General features: G+C 42.6%; 1 protein-coding gene across 1 annotated transcript in view; it reads left to right on the top strand.

Annotated features, from left to right (window-relative positions):
* LOC137439858 (moesin a) overlaps positions 1-11986 on the top strand; it is an 84666-nt gene extending 72680 nt beyond the window's left edge. Inside the window, exons 10-13 of the mRNA XM_068136021.2 lie at positions 255-415; positions 4831-4923; positions 7945-8664; positions 8819-11986. Of these exons, the coding sequence (XP_067992122.1) occupies positions 255-415; positions 4831-4923; positions 7945-8664; positions 8819-8983 (1139 nt within the window). The 3' untranslated portion in view covers positions 8984-11986. The remainder of the gene's footprint in view (positions 1-254; positions 416-4830; positions 4924-7944; positions 8665-8818) is intronic.
* Positions 11987-16142: the final 4156 nt, after the last annotated feature.

Raw genomic sequence — 16142 nt, 5'->3', positions numbered from 1 at the left:
AGGAATACTGTGCATCCTATTCTTCCAAATGCCGGTCTATGATCATGTCATTCAAATTTGATCATTCATCCGCAAACTCAAGAGTGACCTGGTGATTATTGCATAGCAAAGTATGAATCATGTGTACTTGTTACACGTTGATATGTGGGTATCATCTGTACATGTATGCAGTAGACATGTTGTATATGGGTATGTCAATACATGCAGTTCTCAAAAAGACAACTTAATCGAACCACAAATCTTGTCCAACGCAGAGCTGGAGAATCAGATGGCGCATGCCAGCAAGCTTGATGAGGAACGACGGTCTGCCTTGGAAGAAGCTCAACATCTTGAGAAATTGCGTCTTGAGGCTGAGGACGCCAAATCGAATCTGGAACAGCAGGCGTTCACTCAGCAGAAGAGCAAAGAAGAGCTGGTGAGTAAGCATGCGATATGAAGCAGCGATCACAAGTGACTCAATCGACCCAGATTTGAATCCCTGCAAGGTCTAATCCAACGAATCGCCGTGTTTTGTTTGCGTAATCAGGGCTTGTCTCTGGATATGAAATCCACTGTGATTAAGACTAAACCCTTTTTTGTCTTTAAAAAGCTTTTGTCGAAACACTGATAAAGACTAAACACCAAAGTTTGTCTTTCAACATTCACCCCAGATCCACTTTTTTGAACTTCCGACTTCTTTCCTGGAAGTCCTAGCAGTGTCCATGTGTTTTGTACCTCTCCCATCCCTTTCCTGTGCCTCCTCCCCCAAGCCCTCTCCCTCCCACAGATCTCCCGATCTCCCTGCTCTCAAATGTTGTACTTGTGTGCTTCCCTCTCTCTCTCCCCATCTTGTCTCCCGCTCCCTTTATCTTATGCTTTATGTGTCAGTTTGTCTTTTTGTGATTAATGTTAGCTCTTACACGAGCCTCGATCTTGTATACAAAAAAAACAACCAAAAAACAAAACAAACAAAAAAAAAAGTTGTCCCAATAATTTGGAGACTTTAATGATCCGAATGGGGTATTGCATCAGCAGCACAGTTATGCATTAGGGTTGACGCAACCATCAGGCCCAAATTGGAACTCTTTCCAGGTCCAGTATGCATTTGCTAACTAATAGTGATCTGGCATTAGCCCATTGGGTCATCTGCAGGACGAAGGCCTCCTTCAGCTCGTATTTAGGGCTGTTTTGGCAGACTCGCAATGCTCGCTTTATGCAGGTTGGACAGAGTGAGCAGCCTTGGGAATCAAACCCACATCAGCCAGTGGAGAAAGAAACCAGTGTTTAACCACCTGACCAAACAGCTAGCTCTGTGTGCTGGTTCCTCAACAAATATTTGTTTTCTCGTATAGGTACAAGCATCAGTCAGCCCACACCAAGCTTATTGATAGGGCCAAAAGATATATAACCACAATATTTCAAACAATAATGGACGGATTAGGATGAAACTAGGTGGATGAGTTTGGTAGGTGACAAGAGCAAGCCGATTCGATTCAGATCCGGATGCAGATCCGGCCTATTGGTGAGATACAAAACGTAAACTGTTCAGCCTAGCAGATGCATGTGCTCCACCAAGTTCTAGTTATTTGTGTGTTTGCCCTAACATGGCTGTAAAGTGAACCACACTCTTGATAACTTTCAGAAATGGTGAAGGGATTATATAATTTGATCAACTGGCACAACATTCCAATATGGGCATCTCAAAGCAGGCCTGAAACCCCACTGATGAAGGCAATGCAGATATGTGAAAAATGTGATTTCAACAATCTTACTTTTCATCACAGAATGGGAAACTAATCTTTATAAAGACTAGAGTACTTCTTCCAAGCAAGAAAGATGGCACCAAGAATGGCTCACGCTCAAAACGTTGCTTCACATTTTTCCCACTGCGGTTATTCTCAAAACGTTGCTTCACCTTTTTCCCACTGCGGTTATTCTCAAAACGTTGCTTCACCTTTTTCCCACTGCGGTTATTCTCAAAACGTTGCTTCACCTTTTTCCCACTGTGGTTATTCTGAAAACGTTGCTTCACCTTTTTCCTACTGTGGTTATTCTGAAAACGTTGCTTCACCTTTTTCCCACTGCGGTTATTCTGAAAACGTTGCTTCACCATTTCCCCACTGCAGTTATGCTCAAAACGTTGCTTCACCTTTTTCCCACTGCAGTTATGCTCAAAACATTGTTTCACCTTTTTCCCACTGCGGTTATGCTCAAAATGTTGCTTCACCTTTTTCCCACTGCAGTTATGCTCAAAACGTTGCTTCACCTTTTTCCCACTGCAGTTATGCTCAAAACGTTGCTTCACCTTTTTCCCACTGCAGTTATGCTCAAAACGTTGCTTCACCTTTTTCCCACTGCGGTTATGCTCAAAACGTTGCTTCACCTTTTTCCCACTGCAGTTATGCTCAAAACGTTGCTTCACCTTTTTCCCACTGCGGTTATGCTCAAAACGTTGCTTCACATTTTTCCCACTGCGGTTATTCTCAAAATGTTGCTTCACCTCTTCCCCACTGCAGTTATGCTCAAAACGTTGCTTCATCTTTTTCCCGCTGCAGTTATGCTCAAAACGTTGCTTCACCTTTTTCCCACTGTGGTTATGCTCAAAACGTAGCTTCACCTTTTTCCCACTGTGGTTATGCTCAAAACGTTGCTTCACCTTTTTCCCACTGCAGTTATGCTCAAAATGTTGCTTCACCTTCTCCCCACTGCGGTTATGCTCAAAAGGAAACGTTGCTTCACCTTTTTTCCCATTGCGGTTATGCTCAAAACATTGCTTCACCTTTTCCCCACTGTGGTTATGCTCAAAACGTTGCTTCACCTTTTCCCCACTGCCGTTACGCTCAAAACGTTGCTTCACCTTTTTCCCACTGCAGTTACGCTCAAAACGTTGCTTCACCTTTTCCCCACTGCCATTACACTCAAAATGTTGCTTCACCTTTTCTCCACTGCGGTTATGCTCAAAACGAAACGTTGCTTCACCTTTTCCCTACTGCGGTTATGCTCAAAACGTTGCTTCACCTTTTTCCCACTGCGGTTATTCTCAAAATGTTGCTTCACCTATTCCCCACTGCAGTTATGCTGAAAACGTTGCTTCACCTTTTTCCCGCTGCAGTTATGCTCAAAACGTTGCTTCACCTTTTTCCCACTGCGATTATGCTCAAAACGTTGCTTCACCTTTTTCCCACTGCAGTTATGCTCAAAATGTTGCTTCACCTTCTCCGCACTGCGGTTATGCTCAAAACGAAACGTTGCTTCACCTTTTTCCCCATTGCGGTTATGCTCAAAACATTGCTTCACCTTTTTCCCACTGTATGCTCAAAACGTTGCTTCACCTTTTCCCCACTGCCGTTACGCTCAAAACGTTGCTTCACCTTTTTCCCACTGCAGTTATGCTCAAAACGTTGCTTCACCTTTTCCCCACTGCCATTACACTCAAAACGTTGCTTCACCTTTTCTCCACTGTGGTTATGCTCAAAACGAAACGTTGCTTCACCTTTTCCCCACTGCGGTTATGCTCAAAACGTTGCTTCACCTTTTCCCCACTGCCGTTAGGCTCAAAACGTTGCTTCACCTTTTCCCCACTGCGGTTAGCGTACCGTTTCCCATATTTGGGCGGTTGAAATTTGCTGTCCTAATTTTCGTTGCCACGTCCTGAACATTCATAGGTGTGGTTAACCATCTGGCGAGCAAGCTTCTCAATTATGATATACAGTTTAACCCGATTTGATTTGTTTAACCTGATTTGACCTGACAAAACCTGATTTGACTATTTTGATGATTTTGTACCATTCATACATAACGGTGTTCAAGCTTGGTGTTGGTTTAGTGGTTTGGGTACTGGCTTGGGATCCTAGGATCCTGGGTTCGAATCCCGGTCGATCACTGAATTAACGCCAGGGGGGTTGACTCAGCCTGTCTTCCTTCCGAGGTCGGCAAATTGAGTACCAGTTCACTGGTAATTCCCTGTGTGTCGCAAGAGGTGACTAACAGGGTTGGCGGCAGGAAGGGCATCCGGCCATAAAACATCGCTTCAAAAAGGGGACCACGGTGCCCGAAAAAGGCCAACCCCTGCTCTGTGGGGAAAAATGGCCTCTAAAGGTGGTTCATACATAACGGTGTTCAAAGTATTCTAGAAATGAGATGCTTACAAGAATCCAAAACATGCCATGGCTTTTCTTTTTTTTACTTCTCAATTAAACGTATAGATGTATTTATATATATATTTTTAATGCTTTATTACAAGTTATATATGCTTGTGTTTTGAAAAAGAAACCTTGGCGTTTCTTGGAGTGTTGTATTCGTCATAAGACCTTTTTTGAACACACTCTCGTAGATGTTTCATCCGGTTATTGTTGGACTTGCTTTCTTTTCAGCGTTAGTCAAGGTGTTGACTCTTCTGCAGGATAATAGGAACAGAAGGCACAGTGTAAAGGTGAAGAAGATTCAAGCTATAATTGAGAGAAGAGGAGGTTAGTGTAACCTCAAAAGTGTATTCTTGAAAACATGAATGGCGATTTTATTGATTCCACTTGTGTGGAATTATAGCTTGAATCTTCTTCATTCAGAAAGGTGCAAGAACAGCTGAACAATTGAAATATATATAAATATATATATGTATTTTTTAAAATAAATACCTGAAGGTAGCAATTAAGAGTATGCACACTTTGGGTTGAGTGTACGTGTGGCACATTGTGTGTGTGTGTGTGTGTGTGTGTGTGTGTGTGTGTGTGTGTGTGTGTGTGTGTGTGTGTGTGTGTGTGTGTGTGTGTGTGTGTGTGTGTGTGTGTACGTGTACCTTTCACATCTTCACCAATTTGAGTCATCTTCACCAATCTGCTGCTGTGTTTTCAGACAGAGGAGATGTCCCAGTACACGGTCAAGATAAACCAGCTCGAGGAGGCCAAGGAACGTAAAGAGAAAGAGGCACTCAACTGGCAGCAGCAGGTGAGCGGTGGCTAAATTAAATTGACCTCTCCTACATACGTGAACAGTTATGAAGTTCCGATAATCATGCTTTGTATTTGTGCAATTCATTGGTATTGACTGGTTTATCCTAATTAGCATCTCATTCATCTTTTTCCGACTCTTATTTCATTCCTCTTTTATGCATTTTCCCAGGATGTGCTTCTCTCGAGTCGATATACGGACTGTAAATTATTTCAATACTCGCAGAAAAGCCCTTAAAAATACAGGCGACCTGTAAATCTGTATTTTTACATCACTCGCAAGTTGTCAGTTCCCGCACGGGATTCTAAACGGGGTAGGGGTAAAGGCAGCAAAAATGCAAATGGCGTCTTCTATCATCGAGCTGGCAAGCTGGGAGCAACAATTCACATTTATTGCCACATCTGATGCAATTTAAATGCTCCAATGGCAGCTCGGTGCTCTGTTTGAAGCTGTTGTTCAATATATGTACCGTAAAATGGGTTGAATAGGGACAGCAAGGTGAATAGGGACACAAACTGAAAAAAAGTACAAAAAAATAATAATCAAGAAATAGGGACAGTTTGGAGAAACTTTTTATCCCATATTTTTTTCATTGGCACCGTGGTTTATATTATGGGTGCATATTATGTGCATCCATCTGAGCTATCAATTTAGCAATAAGTTGGAAACTCAGGATTGTTTCTTGATTATTATTTTTTTGTATTAGCGACTGTCCCTATTCACCCATAAAACGGGGTGAATAGGGACAGCCATAAAAATCCTATTTATTCCTATTTAACCCATATATGGGGTTAATAGGGACTAAGTTGCTTTTTAAAAAAACAAGAGAACACTTTCAACCCAAATATCAACAAATCAGTATGGTATCAATTTTCAGTGAAAAAAGTTTCCGAACTTTTTTTCAGTTTGTGTCCCTATTCACCTCGCTGTCCCTATTCACCCCCATTTCACGGTAGCTTTTTGATGCCCACAGTCTGTAATAAAAAATTGTATTTGTGTCAAAGCGAGTGACCAATTGCAAATTAATAGGAGGATTCGGCCTTGAAAACTTGGGCTAAAACCGAAATTACATATAAAAACATTAATTTATAACTGAAATTCATCATGCCTTTATTTGGGTGGTGTATAGGCCACAGACTGCTGCCGCGATCACTCCCAAATATAATAAAAATAACCTGTGTTACAAACTTGAAATAAAAACATCCGTACTGCTTATGTGCATATATAATGCATCATGGTTCTATATCTCGGATAATTCCAATTGCACTCGGCCATGGGCTGACACCAGAGGCCAATGTGCCTTTACAAAATGGCAGATGTATGAATTTTTTGAGGTTACAATTGTGGGTGGAGTCGGGCTAGCTGTCCAACCAATGGGGTGAAGGCAGTACGTCCACACGTACATGGTCCAAAAATGAACTGGCTTTTATAAATATAATGCTAGATCATAATTTCGTATGCAGCCTGTGGCTGCTGGTTGCATCATTGATGAGGCTCGACTATGCCACTGATGCAGTGCACCCTATTTCCAGTAAGCTGGTACTCATTTTGCCGACATCGGAAGGCTGAGTCAACCCACCTGATGTTATTTAACACCACGATATAGGGACTCAAACTGAAGACCCCAAGATCTTAAACCAGCCATCCAAACTGTTAAGCCAACACCAGGCTTAGATGATGGAATTTTCGCTTCCTGGATCAAAATGCATTTACATATCGTATACATATAATGGATGAAACTTTTGATATCTCCACATATTCCCCTCACCTTTTATTGGCCTTTTCCACTTTCTATTCTCTTGCGTGTACATAATAGATAGATGGCCCCTTTAATAGGCCAGACCTTGGGTTGGGATATACGAAGTAGTTTGTATTACTATGTTAACTTATGTATGTGGTATACTTGATGCTTTCTCTTTCTAAATAAGCTTTTAAGGCGAAACAACTCAGGTTGTGGAAAGCAAGTGTCGTTTTTCAGTTCAGGACTGTACTAAAGACACTTGTGTATTTGCATGTTATCTTAACTGGTGAGGTACCCATGCTACGCATGGGTGGGTGGCCAGAAGCAAACAGGCAATGCAGAAACGGCGAATGCTAAAGCATGAAACCAATAAATTCCACATTCCTGTAGCACCTTCAGACGCACGTCAGACATGGACAGCAAGTTTGTGAAGGACTTCCATGAAAAACGTACCCGTTCGCAAACAAACAGGTACGTGTGTTCCATACCTCATAAATGGCGAATCTGCATATGGCGATCCGTGAATTCACGTTGAGAAAGTAGAAACCATCACGGCATTCCGTCATTCACTTGAACTCGATATCTCTTTTTTCATTCCAAACAGCATAACTCCAATCACAAATGAAATAACATTAATATAAAAAATAAACTTTTAACAACATTCGTGACATAAACAAATATTTAAATCCTGATGTGAAGTTCCATACGGTTGGGTGAACACAATTACGAATTCAAAATCGTAATTGTATTCACTCAATTCCAATCATCAATTGATACTTTAACAAAACGATTAACGCGATTAACGTTTAACGATTTAACATTACGATTGAATGACGGCTGTATTTGGATATTATCAAACCCGCGCATTGCCGTCATCTGTCCACTTCCGGATTCGCTGCAGGTTCGTAATTCTCATCAAAATCTAAACAGTATTTGTGGAATTTCAATAAAAGCCACATCACTGTTCATATCGGTAAATATTATTCCATCGTATTTGGAAAAACTGGAAAATTGGAAAAATTGGAAAAACAATATAGCCTATTTTACTCGAGGGGGTCCCAGGAATACCCACCCAAAATATATTTGCGATCGGTTGAGCCGTTTTTGCGGTACCTGGGAACGGACGGACGGACGGATGGACGGACAGATGGACATTTGGTGAATTATAGTAAGATGTGATAAAACTTGAAGAAACAGGAAATGCTTCTACTTGTTCACACATGTGTTGTATTGTTCAGGCTGTACATTGATTCCTCTTTATCTTGGGCCCATCACAGGCTCAAAAGGCTGAAGAAGACTTGCAGAAAACTCAGGAAGAGCTGCAAAGAGCGAAATCAATCTCGCAATCTTACCAGAGCACCATACAACAGGGGAACGTCTACCAGCAGGAGGCGAATCCGCCAACCTCACCTTCAAACTTGATATCCCCATTTCCTTATCGAAATTCGAGGCAAAGGCAGGACATAGTATCTCCAAGTTCTCCTCCACCGTACAAGGCACCAACACCGTACCAGCCATCAGCAGCGTACCAGCCACCAGCACCGAACCAGCCACCAGCACCGTACCAGCCACCAGCACCGTACCAGCCACCTGTATCGTACCAGACACATAGTAGTGTGAAAGATACGCAGCACCAGCCACCAGCACCAACGTCTAACCTCACCTCTAACGTCCACACCGGTGCATCCAAATATGGCTATGAGCAAGTTGTGATCACAGACAAGACAAGTAGCCAATATGGCAGCATGGACTTTAACAGTACTGGATTAAATACCCAAAGCAGCCAAAATAGCTCAGGAACCAGCCATTCAACTCAACAAGCCAACTTTAACGATTTCCCACCACCACCACCAACAATGATAAACATGCCAGGTGGAAGGTACGAAGATGGCAATCAAACTGCGGACTTGCAACACACCAGCGTCGAGCGGCAGCGCAGCGAGGAAAGCCGTGTGACCGAGAGCAACAAGAACAGCCACCTGCAAATGCAGCTAAAGGTTTGCCTACCTGTTGTCCTGTCGCTCTTTTATTTTTGTGTACGGGATATTTGGATCAACACCTGGTGGGCAATTATACACTGTGTTTGAGCATTTTGTTTATCATTATGATTACTTACGTATGATGACGTATTGTTTTATTATGAATGCGCAGAAACTTCAAAATGACCTAGAAGGAGCTCGGAATGAGAAAGAGAACACAAAGTATGACAATCTGCACCTGGAGAACGTAAAAGCAGGACGTGACAAGTATAAGACTCTCCGACAGATCCGCATGGGCAACACCAAACAGCGCATTGATGAGTTTGAAGCCATGTGAATGTGTGCCATGACATACTTTGTTTATGTAACACTTCCTTTTGCCAGATTTTCCTTCTTCTTCTTCCTCCTCTATTCCCTTTCTTCTTCGTCTAGTGTTGCGCTTCTTCTTCTCGGCCTCTAATTGTATTTTACCAGGCTTTTTCAACTGCAATTTGGCCCTCGAAATGTTGCACTTTTGTGCAAATGTTTATATTGCCAAGTATGTGTCGTTTTAGAATGTATCACCACAAATGTCTTGCATAGCTACTAATACTTACAACCACCTGCCGAATCTGAATTTTTGGAATCGGTCTTGACGCCCGGCTTGAAGAGCATGTGAACTCATTTCTCGTTGACCGCCACAGACTGGCATGAGTACGTTAAGTCAAGAAAGACGTAAAATAAAGGAAAGCTTCGGCTTAGCGGTTAGGGTGCGGCTTGGGATCCTAGGACCCTGGGTTACATAAAGGAAAGCTTCGGCTTAGCGGTTAGGGTGCGGCTTGGGATCCTAGGATCCTGGGTTACATAAAGGAAAGCTTCGGCTTAGCGGTTAGGGTGCGGCTTGGGATACTAGGATCCTGGGTTATATAAACGAAATATTTGGCTTAGCGGTTAGGGTGTGGCTTGGGATCCTAGGATCCTGGGTTACATAAAGGAAATATTCGGCTTAGCGGTTAGGGTGCAGCTTGGGATCCTAGGATCCTGGGTTACATAAAGGAAATCTTTGGCTTAGCGGTTAGGGTGCGGCTTGGGATCCTAGGATCCTGGGTTACATAAAGGAAATCTTTGGCTTAGCGGTTAGGGTGCGGCTTGGGATCCTAGGATCCTGGGTTACATAAAGGAAAGCTTTGGCTTAACGGTTAGGGTGCGGCTTGGGATCCTAGGATCCTTGGTTACATAAAGGAAATCTTCGGCTTAGCGGTCAGAGTGCGGCTTGGGATCCTAGGATCCTGGGTTACATAAAGGAAATCTTCGGCTTAGCGGTCAGGGTGTGGCTTGGGATCCTTGGATTCTTGGATCCTGGGTTACATAAAGGAAATCTTCGGCGTAGCGGTTAGGGTGCGGCTTGGGATCCTAGGATCTTGGGTTACATAAAGGAAAGCTTTGGCTTAGCGGTTAGGGTGCGGCTTGAGATCCTAGGATCCTGGGTTACATAAAGGAAAGCTTTGGATTAGCGGTTAGGGTGCGGCTTGGGATCCTAGGATCCTGGGTTACATAAAGGAAAGCTTTGGCTTAGCGGTGATGGTGCGGCTTGGGATCCTGGGTTACATAAAGGAAAGCTTCGATCTTCTTGACTGTACTTCAGCCTGTCCCAGGAACATCAAGTTAGAGATTCGCATGCTTTTCACTGTGGCTCCAGCGGAGAGGCGGACGAGGAATGTGTTTGCTCATAGAATAGAACCACCTTTAGAGGCCATTTTTCCCCACAGAGCAGGGGTTGGCCTTTTTTGGGCACCGTGGTCCCCTTTTTGAAGCAATGTTTTACAGCCGGATGCCCTTCCTGCTGCCAACCCTGTTAGTCGCTTCTTGCAACACACAGGGAATTACCAGTGAACTGGTACTCAATTTGCCGACCTCGGAAGGATGACAGGCTGAGTCAACCCCCCTGCCGTTAATTCAGCGATCGACCGAGATTCGAACCCAGGATCCTAGGATCCCAAGCCGCACCCTAACTGCTGAGGAAAATAGCACATTAGTTAGGAACTTTTAGGAAACCAAAAGGGAAGGAGTTTCACTTTTATTTTTCAGGAAAGAGCAAAGAACAATGTTGGAGATTGAAATCGCAATATTCTCAAGGAATTGTAGATATAAAACTGCTTTTATGTGGAAAAGCCTTTTGAAACAAAATGCAGAAAATTTTTTGACAAAGGGGAGTTTTATTTTATTTTTTGGCTGGCATAGGGTTTCCAGGATAGCCTCGATAGGTATGCACATTCACCTTTGAGTTGTCTAGCCTAGGTTTGAATCTCGACCCGGCTCTAAAATGCCGCCCTGCTGTTCGGCATGCGGAGTGAAGCATCAATGTGCGTGCCATCCCTCGGATGGATGTTGAACTGAAAGACCCATATACCAGCACTTTTGGTGGACCTTAAATATCCCGAAAAGGAGGCGAGTTATCACCAGCACCCTGACCAAGTTCTAAATTCCTGCTACAGTTTAATGTTAGGCCTAGCAAGACGGTTCCAGAAAGACTTGGGCCAGCACCATTCCCCGGCCTACCCCACTAGAAGGTAGTAATGATACGGCTGGTTAAAGAGGAGTAAGTAAAATGTAAGTAAAACAACCACGGTGGTGGACCATTTGATTACATAAAGGATTCTTTTTTTATTTTTTAGAAATTTCAAATGCTTTTTAAGATGTACAATATTCATTGAGAGGGACCGTCCTCGTGTGCAAGTGAATTGAAGAATGCAAGACAGCAGGCTCTTTGATGAATGCCAGCTGGAGCGTGCATCACGCAAAACTCTGGGATTATTCACTCGTCACCATAGCAACCCAATAGTGACGTCACAATGAGGATGGAACACAAACTGAATTTTTAATCCTCTTAAGGCCATAAGACTTTACGCCAAAACCTTTCCCCCTCCCCCCCCCTTTTTAAGAGAATAACTAACGGGGAGAGGGATAATAACGGGCGGACGTAATTTATCGATGCCGATGGAGGATTTTATAATTGCCTTTGGATATGTAGCTGAGGGTATATAATTTAGCATGAACATTGCTTGTTTTTCTGCTTTTTTATAAGCGAGTGCACATCGGTCGTCAAATACTCATAACGCAGCTGTTGGAAACTGATTTAAACGGTCAATTGCTCCACATAATACAACACTCGATGCACTTTTGATTCAGGTGCCGTAATATGAATATGGGGTTGTTGTTTATTTTTAACTTGTTTGTGTTTTATGTACAACAGAAGCCATTTTTGGGAATGTTTAGTTTCTTTTTTAATTGAACTCTTGGTGCATGAATACCTTTCACCACAAGTATGTATGAACTTGAAGAAATAAAGCTCTAATCATTGAAGTGTTTCTGTTGTGACTTTACTTTCTTAAAAAAAAAAGATTATTTATTTATTTTACATATTTTAAACTCTTCCTGGTGCCTTCGTTATTACCTTCGCCACCAAAGGTGGATGGAGGTTATGTTTTCACCCCTGTCTGTCTGTTTATCTGTCTGTTTGTCCGTTTGTGAACAAGATATCTCAAAAAGTTGTGGACGGATTCGGACGAAATTTGGCAGAGATGTAGCGTATGTGACGAGAACGAAATGATTAGATTTTGGTCAAGATCGGGATTCGGATCCGGCTACTAGAACTTTTAAAGTGATTCTTCACCATTGGGAGTTAGGGCCAAAACCGATACATAGCAGGATATCTCAAAAAGTTGTGCACGGATTTGGACGAAACTTGGTGGACATGTTGGGTGTCTGACAAGGACAAATAGATTAGATTTTGGTGAAGATCTGAATCTGGATTCGGATATAATAGTTATTTCATTTTTTTAGTTAAATATTTTTTAAATTAGATTTTGGTTCAGGTCGGAATCCGGATCCGGCCTATCAGTGGGTTACAAAACGTAAACTGTTCACCATGTGGAGGTATATGCTCTCTACTGAGTGCCGTTCTAGTTAGCTCTGTCATCGAAGGTGGGCAGAGGTTATGTTTTCACCCCTGTCTGTTGTCTCTCTGTGAGCAAGATATCTCAAAAAGTTGTGGACGAGATCAGACGAACTTGGTGGAGAGGTTGAGTATGTGACAAGGACCACATGATTCGATTTTGGTGAAGATCCGGATTTGGATCCGAGAATTATTTTTTAAAGTGATTCTTCACCATTCAGAGATGGGGCCAAAAAGGATATCTCAAAAATTTATGGATGAATTCCGATAAACTTGATGGGCAAGTTGGGTGTGTGACGAGGATGAGTTGATTTGATTTTCGTTGCGATTCAGATACGAGAATTTTTTTTAAATTTTCAAGTGATTCTTCACCATTGAGATTGGGGCCAAAAAGTATATATAGCATGATATCTCAATAGGTTGTGGACAGATTCAGACGAAACTTGGTGGAGATGTTGGGTATGTGACAAGGACGACATTAATACATTTTGGTGAAGATCTGGATCCAAATTATTACCCTGTGCTCGCGTAGCGAAAAGCGGGGTTAAGCATTCATGTGCGTACATGTGCAATTCGTGTGCCGTGTGCTATGTCTGCATTTTAAAAATTCATTTTCTCAGCAACCGTTTGTCCGATTGACATGAAATTTTCACCATAGGAATGCCTCCTCCTTTAGAATATTTTAATGCCAATCATGACGTCACAGGTCATGTGGTACATGCGCCATCTTGGAAAAACCGAAAAATGTTGCACCTCTATATCTCCAAAACCGCTGCATGGAAAAAATTTAAGCATGGCTCATTGCAAAGAACTCCATATGGGGAATAGGTGTTAACGATGACGTCATTGGTGCCAATAATTATGACGTCATAATTCGACAGGGACAACGCTTAGTCTGATCAGTTTGAAATGTATTGAGTGTGATCTATGCAACAATTATATTAGAGAATATAAACGTATGATGTCATCGCTGACGTGGTCTGGCAGCCATATTGGATCAAAGGGAAAAAATGTTGGGAGCAACCTGGGTGGTGGAGACTGTCGCTTGGGCCAGAACCTGGTCTGTGTGTGTTTGTGAGTGTGATTGTGTGTATGTGTGTGATTGTTTGTGTGTATGTGTGTGATTGTTTGTGTATGTGTGTGATTGTTTGTGTGTATGTGTGTGATTGTTTGTGTGTATGTGTGTGATTGTTTGTGTGTATGTGTGTGATTGTTTGTGTGTATGTGTGTGATTGTTTGTGTGTATGTGGGTGTTTGTGTGTGATTGTTTGTGTGTGTGTGTGTGTGTGTGTGGGGGGGGGGTGTTTGTTTGTGTGTGGTTGTTTGGGTGGGTGTTTGTTTGTTGGGGGGGGGGGGGGGGGGGAAGGAGGATGTTTGTTTGTGTGTGGTTGTTTGTGTGGGTGTTTGTTTGTGTGTGTGTTTCAGGAAGGAGGCGGGTTTCAAGAGGTGAAACAGGAGATCTCCAGGGACTCAAACTATATTCACCTTAGCTTCGGTTAGTGCGTGTGTTTGTGTGTGCCAACACATTTGTACATATGGCAAATACTCGTCTGGAAGCATTTAATGAAACTGACATTTTCTTAATTGCACTTGCTGGCACGATGTCGTGTGTCAAGGGGACCTGTCGACCTGTTCAAGAAAGCCTGGACCTCTCCCTCCCATCAGGGCCTTCATTAAGTGTGCTGTGTGTGCTGTGTGTGCTTGTTCAATGAAATTGCATTTCCTTTGTTGCTGTTTTACGAGACCGAAAGTTACCTTCCGCTCGCATTTAATTGCCTCGGACCTAATTAAACGTACCTCGTGGCCTGATTAATAAGCATTAACGTGAATGGCCTTCGCATGGCATCTCAAATGTCAATGACTCTGTTTGCCTTGTTCGTTTTGCTATCAGAATCGATTACATGATGTTTGGTTGAAATGTCGTGTGGTTATTTATCACAATTCCATAAAGGTACACTGGTGCTTCTTTCCTGCACTGGCTTTTCTCCCTGCATCTGATCTGCAGCTGCGAAGAGCGTAGGTGATGTCAGCGTGGGAACGTGGATGGGGTGTGGTTACCTGTCTGCTGGGACATCGAACGGTTTATATATATATATATATATATATACAGTGGCATAGTGATGGTTTGTGGCGATCAGGACGAAGGTCAAAAATACCGCCCCCTGTAGGCACTGACACATTTAGAAATTCCTATTGAGGGGGCCATATGAAAGAGCTCTGAGCTTCCCCAGCGGACTCAGCATAACAGCCCTGGAACCTGTTCAAAATAAGAACACATTTCGATATGATCTTCTGAGATGATTAGACTTATTAACTACAAATAATCCGGAAAAATTCCTCTGTTTCCAAACACGTTTCCAAAAACACGCATGTTAAGGTGCATAGAGCAGTTGGTCTTTCCATGGCATGGTATTCCGATTACAAAATAAATAACAAAAACAATGATAACATTGTAACAAAGCATTTATTAATACTAGTAATATTAAGAACAATAATAATATTAGTACCATTTTAGTGGGGTCACTTTTCTGGGACCCCGTAACTATTTTGCGGAGAACTAAGTTTGAAGGTGGATTTGGGTACTTTAAGACATCACCTTTAAAATGAGCTCCCATGTCCCTTGCGAAACGATGGGGAACTCGCGCTAGGGGGCTTTTTCCAAAATGGCCGCCATTAACATACCTAATATCGGTTTGGCCTCCGTTTTTCACTTCAAAACTAATTTAACATGTTCACTCTGGTTTTGTGCTGTTCTAAAACCTTTAACCAGTGTTATAGCTCACAAAGGAACTCAGAAATACCCATAGTGGTGATTTATTTACCTGAAATGATCAAGAAAACACAAATTGACCGCCATACAGATGCTACTGCTGTCATATTTTCACCCAAATTACTGATAAATACCGCGGCGCTGTGAGTATGAACTATGGATATTGAAGGTTTGTGAATCAGAGTACTACTAGCAGCCATTTTAGAGGCAAATCTAGATAACAGAAATGCCTCTGGGAATGACGTCATCGAACTATTGGAGTCAATCTTTCATATGAATGTATCAATTTCCATTACAGTGAACAGGTGTAATGGCTGAATCCCTTCGATCGAGGCCATTGCTGAAACCGCTGCCAGAGGAGAGTGGGCGAAAGAGAAAATACCTACCCAACTGTATATTGTGTGAGCAGGAAATTAAAGATGACGATATTCTGGAGTTGAAGGAGTTGACGGCATGGGAGAATTCTTCCAATCCAACACACTCGCTGAGACGTCTCACTCTCACCATGTTTACTTTTGCTCACTCTCACCACGTTTACCTTTGTGTCCAGTCCCTTGAAGCACCAGCACCTTCGCTTTTTCCCCTCAAACACATGTCTACGTCATATGTCACACGTCATATGTCACACGTCATACATCACACGTCATACGTCATGGCTAACATGACATGTGATCTTGGACGTCGCTAATTGGACTCATACGGCGCCGCGAGACATCTGGATCTGATCAACACGTGAGAAATAAACTCCCAACAGTTACACCCATCCATCCCTTGGGCCAATGGGCGATCTCC

This window comes from Myxine glutinosa, chromosome 14, assembly GCF_964187855.1.
Source record: "Myxine glutinosa chromosome 14, kmMyxGlut1.1, whole genome shotgun sequence".
In the NCBI taxonomy this organism is placed as follows: domain Eukaryota; kingdom Metazoa; phylum Chordata; class Myxini; order Myxiniformes; family Myxinidae; genus Myxine; species Myxine glutinosa.
Note: the sequence above shows the minus strand (reverse complement) of the source record. Positions and strands in the feature narration are given on the sequence as shown.